Source organism: Ylistrum balloti, unplaced genomic scaffold (assembly GCF_031769215.1).
Source record: "Ylistrum balloti isolate Yb309-2 unplaced genomic scaffold, AGI_CSIRO_Ybal_v1 Utg370016, whole genome shotgun sequence".
NCBI lineage: Eukaryota > Metazoa > Mollusca > Bivalvia > Pectinida > Pectinidae > Ylistrum > Ylistrum balloti.
In genome coordinates this window covers 233,403-249,081 of record NW_026782086.1, presented here as the reverse complement: position 1 = coordinate 249,081, position 15,679 = coordinate 233,403, and the positions used below count along the sequence as shown (strand labels likewise).

The following is a 15,679-nucleotide window of genomic DNA, read 5'->3' as shown; positions in this document are numbered from 1 at the left end:
TACCTGAAAATATATCTGTACATCCGATCGTTATTCAGCGATGTTGGAGGCGATATCAGGTTATTACTTTTCATTATTGTTGAATATTTTTATCAATTTTATTTTTTAACCCAATCTGAATGAACTTGAATAAAGCTAGTGATATTACTGGGGCGATGGTATTGCTCAGACAGACTATAGTTCCCTTGAAGACTGTAACATTATTATTGAATGCACGTGATGCACGGACGAAATCACTGCTGAATTACTAGTGATACTCTACATCTGTCATTTGTTTTACGTAACAAAGTGACCATTCTGTGGTACCAATCAGTTAGATAAATACTGTAGCATGGAGACTTACAGCTACAGAAACAAACTATAGGTAATATGTACAATTTGTCACTGCTCACTAACTAAATCACTGACAACTCTTTGCAATGACACAGTTTTTGGTGACAATCTCATTAACCTTTTGACCGATCACGAATTCGAAGTTTTCTAGTAGGTTTTCTTTTGAACCCTTTTGAAATACAAAATGTATAATGGACTCTTAGAATAATGACAAAGCGTTATATGGATACAAACAGATAAAAAAAAAACCCAATTCAACTCCTGTAGTGTGGGAGATAATCTGTACATATCTTGTATTGGGGTATAATAAATACACATCGTGTAGTGAGGGAGATAATCAGTACATATCTTGTAATGGGGGTATAATAAATACACATCGTGTAGTGAGGGAGATAATCAGTACATATCTTGTAATGGGGGTATAATAAATACACATCGTGTAGTGAGGGAGATAATCAGTACATATCTTGTATTGGAGGTATAATAAATACACATCGTGTAGTGTGGGAGATAATCAGTACATATCTTGTAGTGAGGTATAATAAATACACATCGTGTAGTGAGGGAGATAATCAGTACATATCTTGTATTGGGGTATAATAAATACACACCGTGTAGTGAGGGAGATAATCAGTACATATCTTGTATTGGAGGTATAATAAATACACATCGTGTAGTGAGGGAGATAATCAGTACATATCTTGTAGTGGGGGTATAATAAATACACATCGTGTAGTGAGGGAGATAATCAGTACATATCTTGTAGTGAGGTATAATAAATACACACCGTGTAGTGAGGGAGATAATCAGTACATATCTTGTATTGGGGTATAAAAAATACACATCGTGTAGTGTGGGAGATAATCAGTACATATCTTGTAGTGGGGGTATAATAAATAAACATCGTGGAGTGTGGGAGATAATCAGTACATATCTTGTATTGGGGGTATAATAAATACACACCGTGTAGTGAGGGAGATAATCAGTACATATCTTGTAGTGGGGGTATAATAAATACACACCGTGTTGTGAGGGACATAATCAGTACATATCTTGTAGTGAGGTATAATAAATACACACCGTGTAGTGAGGTAGATAATCAGTTCATATCTTGTAATGGGGGTATAATAAATACACATCGTGTAGTGAGGGAGATAATCAGTACATATCTTGTATTGGGGGTATAATAAATACACATCGTGTAGTTAGGGACATAATCAGTACATAACAACAGACGTTTCTACATCAGCTGCTTGTCTCGATGTTTTTTTACAACGAAACCAACATCGAAAGTATTCCATAAAGCTGTATTATATACGTGGTGATTTCAGTTCCCCTATTGTAAATTTTCCATTTTCTGGATAGCATTATCTCTGCACCTTCAACTTTGGTATTGACATGTCATAGGAGATTCGATATTCAAGGGCCTGTTCCAATTACCACGATTTTTGTGCAAGAGGTCGTCAACTGACTGACAAACTCGTAACACAAGGGTTCAATGATGCAGATTGATGAAAATTATAGGAAAGGTTTATAGTCGCCATAATGATCTCATTGATAAATATTCTATTTCTTTTTTGCGGAGCTGAATGTAATTGATGCTTTGTCTATTGGTTCCGTTGTTGTATACCTTGTTTCAGTTGAGAACGTGACATTACTTGGATGGACAAAGATTTACATGGCGGATGTCGTCGATGAAGCAGAAGACGCTTACTCTTTTGGAACACATGATCTTATTCTCCTTGTACTTTTTAGGAATCACCGTGTAAATCTTTCTTTTGTTCATATTTTGCCCTAGTTTTATTGAATCTGAGTTGGAATTATGCTTATGTGCTATGTTGGTATTTTCTTGATGTTTGTTGCAAGATTCAACCATATAAGGTATGAAAACTTGTGTTTAGGATAAAAGTATAGAAGGATGACATACATACATACATACATACATACATACATACATACATACATACATACATACATACATACATACCATACATACATACATACATACATACATAGACTATGTAATAAATAAACCTGTCCTAGTAAGACCAACGTTTGACCCCGTCATAAAACTGGTGAAATTATATTCCTAACTTTCGGGTGCATAGTGTAATACTATACTCTAAATCATGGCACTTTCTTGTTACGTTAGTTATTTCATTACTGATTTCTTGATAATAAAGATGAGATTAAATTGTATACGTACTTTTTTTTTATATAATACACAGGTAGTTCAGAAATACTGTTAACTGTTAACTGTAGTTGTGATACAATTTCTCAAGATTGACAAGTTAATATATATATAACTTTTAACAGTTACTAGACCGTGTAATCTTAACCAAACAAATAACTTATTGATTTTACAATTTGTCCATTACACTGATTTGCCCACATCACAATTAAATCTTTATTGTAAGTTATTTGTAGTACCCCAGTACTCCATGAGTGTGTGTCGGGGTGCTCATCTTACCTCAAAACTTGTTCAAAATCCATAATAAATGATTAAATTGGGTCAAACCCTCTCCGTTAAAGTCTGCTGTCTGTAGCCTGGATATCGGATTTCACAATTTAGGCTAATCAAAAGAAACTACCAGGTTTGTTATGTTAAATTTAATTACAAAAACAAACTTCTGTTAACAATGTTATAACCTGGCGGTCTTGTTAAAGCATGTAATCACCTCATGGAGAGTCAATATAGTGAGAACCTGATGGTGTAATCGTTTGTAGTTGGCCTCTTCTGAGAATCATTGAACTGAAGTCATGATGGTGTAACCATTTATAGATTGCCTCTTCTGAGAATCATTGAACTGAAGTCATGATAGTGTAACCCTTTATAGATGGCCTCTTCTGAGAATCATTGGACTGTATACCTGATGGTGTAGCCCTTTATAGATGGCTCTTCTGAGAATCATTGAACTGTTCCATAGCAAAACCTTTGTTGTCTCTTCCTTCTTTTTTCAATGAATCATAGTTCGATCTGAAAATTGCGAAGAAATATCAGACATGTCATAAAAAAAAAAAAAAAATCTGTAAAGTTTCGTTATAAATATCACAGAAATTATTCCTTATTTGATAAGCCATATGAATTATCAGAGTAAATATTCCTTATCTAATAATCCATTAATGATCTTAGAATAAGTATTTATGATTTCATAATCCCTTATTTATTATCTAATAATCCTAATAATCCATTAATTATTTTAGAATAAGAATTTAGTATCTAATAATCATTTAATCGTTTTAGAATAAGTATTAATTATCTAATAATTTATTAATGATCTCGGACTAAGCATGTTTTATGTAATGATCCTTAAAGATTGTCAGATTAACGATTCATTCCCTGATTAACCATGCAGGACATCAGATAAAGATATGATTAATTTAATGATCTGTTAAGGATATCAAAATGAGTATTTGCTAACTAATAATCCAATAAGTAAATTTCATTTCCAGAACAAGCATTTGCTATCTTTCGAGAATGTCAAAATAAGTATTTATTTCGAAGAAGGAAAAATCTGTGTTTCCAGTTTCTGCATGAAAAACGATCGGTAGGTCAGGATTGTAAAAACAAATAATGTTTGCTTGCTTTTCAAGTACATCATCGATTAGGAAAAGGTTGGTTTACACCCACGTGTCATGCATGTTTTAGCTTCGCACGTGTTATTTAAAAGATGTCTTTAATACTGATAGGCAGACAATGTAAAACAGCACATGGTAGAATGACCAATATTCGAACACAAAAGATTTTTTTTTTTTTTTACATTTAAATCTTAATAATTGTCATTGACTTAAATTTACATTGTGTAATCTTAGGAGAGTCATGTAAGGAACATTTCGAGCTGCATTAAAATCACACGAATCTGTTGTTACGTTTTCGGCCGTGGGTGAAACGTCACTGGCGCGGTATAGTGACGGATATCGAAGGAATCCTAATCTATTCGCGAGCACTCCATCAAATAATCAAATATTTACAATGTTGTAGTGTCGCTCTATAGAATAATATTTGAACCTCTTCTACACATATTCGACAAAAGAAAATATTTCAATTTTGTTGTATAAATGCACTAGCATACGCTTCTATGGGAGAAATGAGAACTAATATTTTGGTTTGTTCTGTATTTTTTGTAAAATTTGTCATATCCACTTTTCTTCTAAAGATGTACTCTTCTGAGAGGTAAAAAATCCGGTGTTAAACTTTTTCTCTGTTTATGATTTTTTGAAAGGTTTTATTTAAGAAAATATATTTTACCGCACTTCTTTTTCCAGTACAGGCGTCAGAATATTTGTTACAGGAAACAATTCATTTCAATATATTATTTTTATCATATACAGAATATCAAGTATTCTCTTTTATTTTTGTGACAATCTTTTTAAAATAAATTTTCGTTTTTCATTGCAAAGTAAGGGTATGATACATAGAGAAAGTTTGGGATACTTTTCATGATTAAAAAGTAGGATGTCTCTGTTTTATTTTTTGCAATTCTCAAGGGGTTTTTCAAGATTAAGAAGTCAGCTGAAATATTTATTTTCGAGTCCTAAAAGTGCGGGAAAGTGGTCACAAAGTCGGAATTGACAAATTTGAAATCTGTAATTCACTCAAAATGGAACAGAAATCTACCAAAAAAATCCAGAGTTATACTTAGCAACCAGAAAACGCTGAATTGTTGATGCTATTAACCTATCCACATCATCAACTATGCCGTCAAAAACTGTAGCTAGATGGCTTCAAAACGTCATGTAAATCGCCCTTGTTCAATCAATTAGAACAGCAATAAATGACAAAATATAAAAGATATCAGATAATTATAAAAGACAAAAAATCCAAGATATTAATTTGGAATTTGTTTTATATTTATTTATGTCTCATATATAATTATGCTTCATATTTAGTTATGCCTTTTATTCTATCAAAACATCAGAGTAGTACTTCCTTGAGTAAGATATCTTTTTATAAGAAGTTGAAAATTGCCTACATCCCACAGTATCCATGCATCTTGAGTGGAAAAATCGGTCGGTTTAACGAATGAGAACCATAAATGAAATAAGCGTTCGAGCACTGTTGTAGTCGAGCAATGGTCAGATTATTTTGACCACATAGATTAGTCTGATTAGTTTCACAAATACTCATCTGGTTGTGGTGTTCATGGAGAAAGAGAAGTAGAATCAAGGTATGCATTAGAAATAAGTTGAATACTTCATAAATATGATTTTATGTACACCGACCGAAATATGAAAACTAACGCCCAGTTACTTTGGTGGTCTGGCAATCGTTATCTTCTCAGAAAGGATATTGAGAGAATAATTGATGTCGGTCTGTTAAAAGATATAGGTCAAATGTCTAAGCGAATTAGCCTCAGGGTACTGAAATGTTTTGGACGTCAGCAAGTAATTAATTAGCAAAAACAAGTTTAAGAAAAAAGTGTCGGTAGTATGAATTTATGGACAAGTGGGAAACCGGAAACACGCATTCAGTTCCTTCTTTCATTTTCGTGAAATAAAAGTAATTCCTTTCCAATATATATAACCCGATGAACAGCATTTTCTTTAAAATAAATGTTGATGATTAAGTTAGACAACAATAAATATAAATATAGAGAAAGTTTTTTTTCAAAGACAAATCATGATTGAATCAAGTTTTAAATAATTCCAGTACAAAATTAACGAGAGAGATAAACAGATGACTTTTTAACAAATCATGTCTCACTTACGTTCCAAATTGTTTACCCTCTTCAATAGTATCAGGTAGGTCTTTGTTTATTGTCTCTGGTAGGAGGAGGGCAATTAACCCAGCCACAACGGACGCTGAACCAAATGTAATCAAAGGCACTGCCTTTCCGAGCGTCCCTCCTATGTCAGCAGCCTGTTATAGATACAAGTTGTAAAGGTCTTAACACCTGCTTTAATTTATATTGTTAAAATTACTAGCAAAAAAATCAATTGAGATCGAAATCCTTAATGTAAATTATTGCGGAAATCATTCTCCAAAGTAAAACCCAAACTCCATCTTACACCCGTGCTGATCAACAGAACCGTGAAAGATATACGACTATTTCGTGCACATCCAGAAAAAAGAAACAAAGAAATATGACACCACACTAGAGACTACTTAACATATATTGAGTGTGAATATCACGAGAGAAATATTATTGTCGGATCAAATGTCTTCCAGTGTGTGTTCTTGACGTTTTTACGAAATATCTGTTCCAATTATTTCTTATCAGGTCATCCAATGTTATGATGCACCCTGTACTAATGTGATTAAACACAGCGTTGTTTACTGTTGTGAAGAGTGACTTCTGATATAAATATTTATATATATCATTATCCATGGTCAGTTATTTGTAATGTGAACTTATAAACCTTTACACCATACCTTAAACTACAAAATCTACCTCATGTTGTCTGATCATAATTAAACATTTTCTAGCTTTTTTACCTGGTGGCACGACCCAAATTGAATAGGTACACAGAACGGATTAGAAATGTGTAGTTTGAAATGTGTAGTTGTACAGTTTTACATTCACTTAGAAAATGAATGTTTCATCAAATGAAACATTTCATTACAACCAATGTACTTTTTTAAAATCGGTGTGTGCTAGATCAAAATATCTTTTGTTCGGATATAGACCAAAAAATACACCAGATGGTAATGTATTGTAGTCAACTCGGCTGAGCAGAATGAGATAACGGTACCAGAATTTCCCTGTTGTTGGGCCCTACATCAAAACAGAATTTAATATGGCGATCAATTTTCATCATTTTGTTAGAAATCATCACGAAGGCATCACGGGTACAAGTTAAATGGTCCATATAACATGTAAGAGCCAGCTAACTTGTAATAACCAGAAAGCTTAAGTCGTTATAACAAGAGAACGATTCTTGTAAAGACGAGGTAACGTTAGTCGTAATCACGAGATGATTTTTTTTTAAAAAATTTCTGATGGTACTAATCGGCTTTCGCAATTCCAAATATATAATACGAAAGATGTTTACAATCTTAGGAAAGAAAGAAAAGGTAAAAAAAAAAAATGAAATAAGACGATACAACAAAAATCAAGCCTAACAAAACAAATCAGTTAATGATAATAATTTTTATATAATATTAGGTAAATGAACTAAATACTTTTCTGTCGAGACTACACTAATAGATACTCACCGACGATATGACATATGGGGCTACCATGGATCCAAAACGAGCAAAGCAGGAACAAGCACCCATACCTGCATTCCTCACCACAGTAGGGAACAATTCCGATGACATCAAGTAAATGGTGCCGAAAGCACAACCTGCACCAAGCTTTCCAATCAACACAAGGACGACAGTGAGGGCGTTAAGAGCTAGAAAAAAAATTTATGAGAGCATGCAAAAATAAATGATTTATCATATGGAAACTCGTGGCAATTGTTAATTGAAGACAGAAGAAAAACCTCAAAACATCCGTTTTATATATCCCCTTTAGGTATCCTATGGACCAGCTTGGAGTCTCTATATGATAGTGTTAACTTGTGCACACATGCAGTTTAAGTATTACATTTTACGTTTTCCCCGTGTATAATGTGTATCTGAGTAGCTAAGTGCCTGTTTTTTATGATACTTATTGATATAATGATGTACATGTAACATATTCATATTTCATTTTTATCCTTGAAAACATCCATGCGATGTTGCGTTTATATTTTATGGAACAAGATTTTAAAATAATTTCTGGAATCATTCTATACTTTTCGTTAAAGAAAGGATATCTTAGTATTGTTTGCTGCACTTTTCATGCAATAATATACATGACTGCACTCACATTCGCCGCCATAGGTAGTAGTAAATAATGTTGAGATACATCCAACGCCACCCACGATCATAGAGGTGCAGAACATTTTTTTCCTGCCAATCCGGTTAAGTAACAACAGCAGGAGTATAGTGGTCGGGAAATCAACCAAACCAAGTAACATGAAGTTCAGATAAAAATCGCCACCGATGTTACCTGCATTCAATGCCAAACCGTAAAACGTCATGGAGATCACACACCTGCAACAATTAAATAATATTACTGTTCGTCTGTCTGTCGCGATTGATGGATGGGTTGTCATGAAGTTTAATGCTAAAAGAGTAAACAAACTTGCTAAAATATTCCTAAATAATGGATATAGATCGCGATTTCAGGTTGAACTATTCTTAAATATTGCTTACATATATATACTAAACAAAAAAAGAAAGGTTAACATGTATCCTTGGCGAATACCTGTAAATGAGTGAAAACAAAATGACGTTTGTGCAATATTAGAAAATGGTAATGTTTTGCATAACAAAATCCAAGGGGGTTACCAAAATCATTCAAGCGTGAAAGTCTGTATTAGCGAAAGAGCTGCACGAGGGTTTCTGCGACTAACTTGTATCTTCGCTTGAATTTCATAGACATTCAAACTGACAACTGTTCCTTAGATCCTTAGGACTTAAAAATCACCGAATCTTGCTATCTATCAACTTTATCAATATGTCCCGGCTGTCACAAGTACAGAGAGAAAGGGCTGTAGGCATGATCCAGGCTGGGGAGTCTCGCCGTCGAGTTGTACGGCATTTTGGTTAGTGTTAAGACAATTTGCCAGTTGGTAAGTCGTTTAAACCAAACTGGGTCAACATCCGATCGTCCCCGAAGCGGCCGACACCGTAAAACGACCGCCAGGGATGACTGTCGTATACGATTGATACACTTGCGCAATCGATTCGTAACCGCAGTAGAAACTACAAGGACATTGTTTGGGCGTCGTGTGTCTCCCCAAACAGTCCGCAACAGGTTGAGGGCCTACCAATTGAAAGCGCAGCGTCCCTACACTGGACCCAATTTGTTGCGACGTCACCGTAATAATCGGCGTAACTGGACACTTGTTCACCGTCGTTGGGCCTTACGGCAATGGAACAATGTTTTGTTTTCAGATAAGTCCAGGTTTTGTCTGCAACACGGTGACGGAAGGCGTAGAGTGTTAGATTGGCCATCTAAATCACGTGATTTGTCACCGATTGAGCATGTCTGGGACGCTCTTGGGCGACGCGTGAGAGAACGTCAAAATCAGTCGTCAAACTTGCAGGAGCTGGCCCAAGCCTTGATCGCTGAATGGAACAACATCTCTCCTCGAATTATCCGCCGGTTTACGAGTTCCATGCGACGACGCTGCAATGCTGTTTACTTCGCAAACGGTGGCCATACCCGTTACTAATGGTGTTACCTTTGAAATTGACCCCAACGTCCTTTACAGTCGAATAAAATCAACTGAACGCAAAGTTTTATAATGAACCATGACTGCAATTTTATCAGTATTGATCAATTACTTTATTCGTACATGATTGGTAAGGATTTATGAAGGGGTTCATTAATTAATCACAGAATAAAGTAGTGTTACCTTTCTTTTTTTGTTTAGTATATATATGACACTGAAAGAAAATTACTATTGATTTAATTCCTCATGTCTCTACGAGCTTCGATTGAAAAGACAATGCCTTTCAACTAGCTATTATACATGTAACTTGGCTGCAGAGGCTGTTATTAGAAAATATGGAAGTTAATCCAACAATCTGGATCCACATCCAACCAATGGAGCAATTCAACCTGACTTGTACCGATTTCTTCTGTGTTCAGAGTCTCTACTATTTGGCAAAACATTGTATTCAAAGCTTAATTAAATATTTGTTAAAAGAGGTTTTGTACGAAAATAAAATCAATAACAGTATTCCAAAAGACATGCAAATGTATGCTTTACATAAAATTCGCTTTCAACATACCATTCCAGGAACAATATTAGAGTTCTAATCAATAACACTTTAGAGGTGAAAATGTGCAGGATGTTTCCTCTTTGTTTCTGGTCCTCTTTGTAGTTTAGAGTTGGTGATAAATGTTGACTCATTTTGTTGACCTCTGCTATTCTTTTGATCACTCGCTCAGCTTTCTCCATTTTACCATGATTAAGTAGCCATCTTGGGGATTCAGGAACCAGCCTATATAATATTTTATTTTCGATGTATAACAATGTTAATTCTACATTCTATGCATCAATGTATAACAACGACAATTCTACATTATGTTCTGTATTCTTAAGTATAACAATGTCCATTCTATATTCTTGACTCTAAAGTATAACAACGTTAATTCTACATTCTGAACTTAAAAGTACATTGTCAAGGTCAATTTCTAGAACAAAATGTTCTAAAATACTGAGAAATATCTATTCCATATTCTTTACATAAAACACCAACATGTCAACATAATCATATTAAGTATAATAATGTCAATTCTTCATTTTTTTACTTCAATGTATAACAATATCAATCATACAATGTTTACTTTAAAGTATAAAAGGATAATTATACACCCTTAATTCAAAATACACAACGATGTGTCGTCACCTGGGATGGTATTCAGAACAGCATTATGCAGAAGATAAGAACAAGGTATATTGGAGTAACAATGTATAACAATGACAAGGAAACCAGAAACATACCAATAAGTTACGTAATGTAGGAATGGTGGTATTTGCATGCTTGTGGATATACACAAGAATGATATTTGACTTACCAAATGAAAGATAAAAAGAAAACCGTCGTGCTTCCAGCGACAAGTTCGACATACTGCCAATCACGTAAAAGGTAGCCAAGCCCAGCCACAATCACTTCTCCCGCAGCAAAGAAGAAACCGTTTAACATGGCTGCTCGAACTCTTTTCGTTGGACCAACCAACTCCAAAGCTAACAAAAAAATCACAGAAACGCTCAGGCCATAAGTTTTTAATGTCCTTTGTTTATTGCAAATCTGAATAATCATTTTCATAATGAAAACAATATTAATTATGATTAGGCAGTATGTTTCGAGATTGTGCTTAAAATCTAGAAAACTGAAAACGCTCGGTTAATACAGACACACACGGCCTTTGTTGCTTCCAGCTGTGCTGGAGTTTAAATTAATATTTTGGTATTCCCCATGACGCGCGATCGGTATCATATGTGTCTTGATAAGTAGAACACATTACAGATTGCATGTATGAAATACAAGACATCCTATTGCCTCGTTGAAATTGGTGTAGTCTAATGCCTACGTACTTTGAAAAGGTGGAGGTGGCCTTTTTGGTAAACAATCGTCTTGAAATACGACATTTGGTAATACATTGAATATTGCTTAAAGCAATGTCACGAGCCGTTTCCCAAAAAGATCATGTTTGCACCTATGCCTAATAATGTATTCAATGCTTTTTCAGTAGCATATGTGAAGAAAGTTTTTTGTATATTACGATATAAATGAAATATTAAAAATAACAATACAAATAAAAGTATGATAAAAATTCGATATTGTACGAATGAAGGGACATCGCCGTTTTCTTACTTAATACAAACGTGGTGAGTACTATGCCAGTCGAAGTAGCACCGATGATGAACCGAAGAAATATGTAGACATACAGGTTCGGTGCCCAAGCCAGGGCCACGGAAGTAATCATCTGCAGAAACTGCGCACAGCACATTGAAAACTTCCTCCCGAACCTGTGTTCACAGACAAAACGTAAAAAATATCATATGAAATATAATGTAATTATAAGAAAATAGGAACATTAATAATAATATAATATTAATAATCAAGTAAAATTTGTGTCTATGCTATTTCATGTTTTATGATGACACTAGAAACTATATCATTTCGGCAGTTTAACTAGCTGACGTCAGTACTTCGTTAAGCGGGAAACTTAGACCGACGTATTCTTGGTTTTTGTTTTGTTTTAATTTTCATAGATATTTCAGAAAGGAAATATGAATAAGAAAACTGTAACAAAATGGGATATACATTTGATTTGAAGCCAATCCGGGTTAAAGATAAAAACTCATGGCGTCCTCGCCATTCTATTCATTTTCCACCCGGATTTGCCTCATATCAACTGTATACATATCTAGTAACAGCTTTTTGTTTAAATATTTGCATTTTAAAATGGCTACTCGCGCGCAACATGGTGTTTGTCTGAAAGCCCCCTGTCGTTTATAATGTCATTTCAATGCCTTATCAAGGCATCAAATTAAGTGTATAATTAGTTATTGTCACTATCTCATGATATACAGATCTAAAATAAACGTCATCTAGTTTCGTCGATTTTTTGAACTATTTTGTATTTTTAAAAGTTTAAATGAATTCCAACATAGATATGTCTAAATGTCTAAAAAAAGAATAAGAAATCCAAATAAAGAGGAAAAATGGAACATTTTTACTGTTTGAAACCCTTTACATGGTGACAGAAAATTGTTAACATTCATTTGAACTTGAATATGTAATATCATAACTATCTTACTTGTCCGAAATCATTCCGAAAGTGAAGGACCCGACGAGAACTCCTACAAAGAACAGCATCTTTGTCAAAGACAGTATATCATCATGACGGCAGACAAGGTGGTGCTGAAATAGACCAAAACCAAACAGGTATAATGATATTTATTTATATAATTAACGATATTAATGATATTAATAAGAATGTATGCTTATGGGAACAAACTTCTCTCTTGACTGACTTATTCTTATACGAAGAGCTTGTCAAAACAGGTCACAAAAACTTTCGAAAGTCATTTGATTTCACTCTCAGAAAAGTTGATGGTGTCTTGTCTTTAAATATTAACACCATGACCATCATATATCGCCACCAGAATTCGAAATCAAAGACACCGACAAACTCTTCTACGTTAGCCTCTGACCTACAAGCTGCAATATAAGCATGATGATTTTAATATCTCTGTCGTGAATTTCACATTTCCATGTATCAATATCCGTGCATCCAAAATCTATGGTGTTAACCTGTGTTAGTTGATTCGATATTCAAAAACGTGTTAATCGCAACAGATGGTTTCGAGAGATGCATATTGATGAAGATCATGGGGTCTTGTTTTTACTGTCATCGTAATGATCTCATTGAAAAAATATTCTGTATCTGTATATAACTATAACAATCACAAATATCGGATTTGAAATTCATTCTGGTTTGGTGGACACGACAATAAATACTTCCGTTTGTTACTTGATCTGGGAAAAATATCTTTTGGTGAAAATTTTAAATAATTAAAGCGTAGCTACCTCTTTTTTGCAAATTATGAAAACTATACCCTAAGGTTTCTCAATAAAAATAGAAACATCTGTATAATGTTCAGTATTTAAACATCTTTTGCTATGCAGTTTTAAGGTGTAAAATCACACAAGACATTTCAGCATTTTCACATTTTTAAAAATCATTCTACTCAGTTTCATAACATTTTAATGAAAGGAGTAATTGATTGCGGAAAGCATTTTATTTCGAGGTTAAATCTTGCTCACTAAATTCAATGGTACTATAATCTATGTTGACTTTTATCAGCTGATAAATGTTGATCATTTCGTGGAAATATGAATTTGTGGATCTAGAGTACCCACGAATTACATAAAAAGAACCCCTCATTGAAAGTAAATGAGTTTACAGGAGCAAGTTTTTATAGTATAGACAAATCTAAAGAAGATATCACTAGGTGATAGAATTGTGATGGACTTCAACCAAAACATCTAAGATTTTTTTCTCAGTGTACCTTTATATCTATAGCTGGTGTCGTTATTACTTTCAAGTTTAAAACCAGTCTTATTTTTTCTCAACGTGACAAAGCGACTTCGTGATATGATAAAGTACAAAATCTGTATTGTTCAATAAAGTTTTGGAATGATATAAAGAAGATAGGTTGTCCTTACTTCAAAAAAACAAACAATTTATTTTCAGATAATAGTCATGTGCTTTTCAAGTATAAAGGCTATAAAGTAAAGACATGTGAACTTAAACTCAAAAGGTTAAGAATCAGAACATCGACCAAAATAAAAGGTGGATCCCCATGGACCAGTCACATTTCAAAACTAAAATGAGAAACTTCATTTCCTAGTCGGATAGAATGTTGAATCAATCCTTAATATGTTTTGAGAATGATTCTCGAAGATGTTCTCAGGAAAACATGGAAATGTTTCACAGGCATTTTTTCATCGGATAAGGAACGAATCGTACTTGTCATGAATACATGCTATTACTGTCGTCTTTTGCATCTAGTTCCACTTAACTTCTTCTAAATTAACAATACGATTCCCTTAATTAATCAAACTATATATATGGTACCTACCTTCGTTACAAACGTTTCAGTAAATACTGATTGGCTGTACACCCAGCTGTCACATTCAACGATCGTTCTATTTCCAATAAAAGTATTGTTGTAACTGTTGGTGTCATTGTAGACGTGGCACTGGTCGTAGTCTTTTGTACTGTCTGTTGATTTAGGTATATAATTGTCAACCATTGTCTGATGTTCTGGACTCTGTATGGTGTAGGTATCGCCGCTATATCCAGGTATCTTGCATCTAAAAGTTGTGCATAGTGTTAAACGGTGTGATTTCAGACTCCTTTGCGATTTGGAGACTTTTTTTGTCTTTGCAAACTGTTATCCTGTGAATTGTATTCATAAAGCATCCAGAAATATAATAATGATTTGAAATAACGCCATGTTTTTTTCAAATATTTTACAAATAAAGGATAACATCTTGATAGCAAATTCATCCATAGAAGAGAATAGCATGTACAGGTAGGAAACATCAAAACTTTTTAAGTAAATAGCAAGTGAGTTAACGGATTACACACCTGTGTTCTGGTACTCCGAGCAGTATTACAGATATCACCATAAATATTCCGGCGTGGATGTGAGGGAGACATAGCAAAACAACCTGGATTTTCTGATATTTTCCAAAACTACCAATGGTCTCGATAATTTCATCGAAATTCATCTTTTCGTTGGTAATTCGTTATATGTTCGTTCGTCTTTCCTTGACAGGAGGTATTTATCTATATATATATATAACATCCAAGTAGACGGATCAAGTGGTCATCAGGTGACATTGTTTACCTATACCTTCATCTCTATGGTAGGATGCCAACAGGGTATATTGTAACCAATGATAACAGCTTAGATTATCAAAATCAGTTTATAAATATATTTATCATATGAAACGTTCTACAACGTTCTAAATTGTAACATCAATAAAAAAGTCACGATTGCAGTTTTATTGAATCGCATCTATAATTCCCGGTTGCAAAGAATGGAATTCTAAAATAATCTTAATATTAAATCAACTTGGCCGGGCATGTGACAAAATCTACTTTCACGTTCGACTAGTGTATCGAACCCTTTTCTGTAAAGTTAACTCGTTTTCGACCTAGTAGCAGCCCAATTAATTTTGAACTTTAATTTTTAATTTAGGACTTTATTGGTGTAAGCGTTTATTCTTCATCGTTAATGAGAGTTATGTTTACGATATTTCAATATTTGCATTAAGCTA

General features: G+C 33.9%; 1 protein-coding gene across 1 annotated transcript; it reads right to left on the bottom strand.

Moving 5' to 3' along the window:
- Positions 1–3,219: 3,219 nt before the first annotated feature.
- LOC132548520 (organic cation transporter protein-like) lies at positions 3,220–15,139 on the bottom strand (the record flags this gene model as incomplete). Its single annotated transcript, XM_060212386.1, has 10 exons — positions 3,220–3,310; positions 6,042–6,193; positions 7,490–7,671; positions 8,130–8,356; positions 10,106–10,318; positions 10,896–11,064; positions 11,696–11,850; positions 12,645–12,748; positions 14,473–14,707; positions 14,985–15,139. Coding segments are annotated over 10 exons (1,683 nt in total), but the record flags the coding sequence as incomplete, so codon positions are not given.
- Between the last annotated feature and the right edge of the window lie 540 nt (positions 15,140–15,679).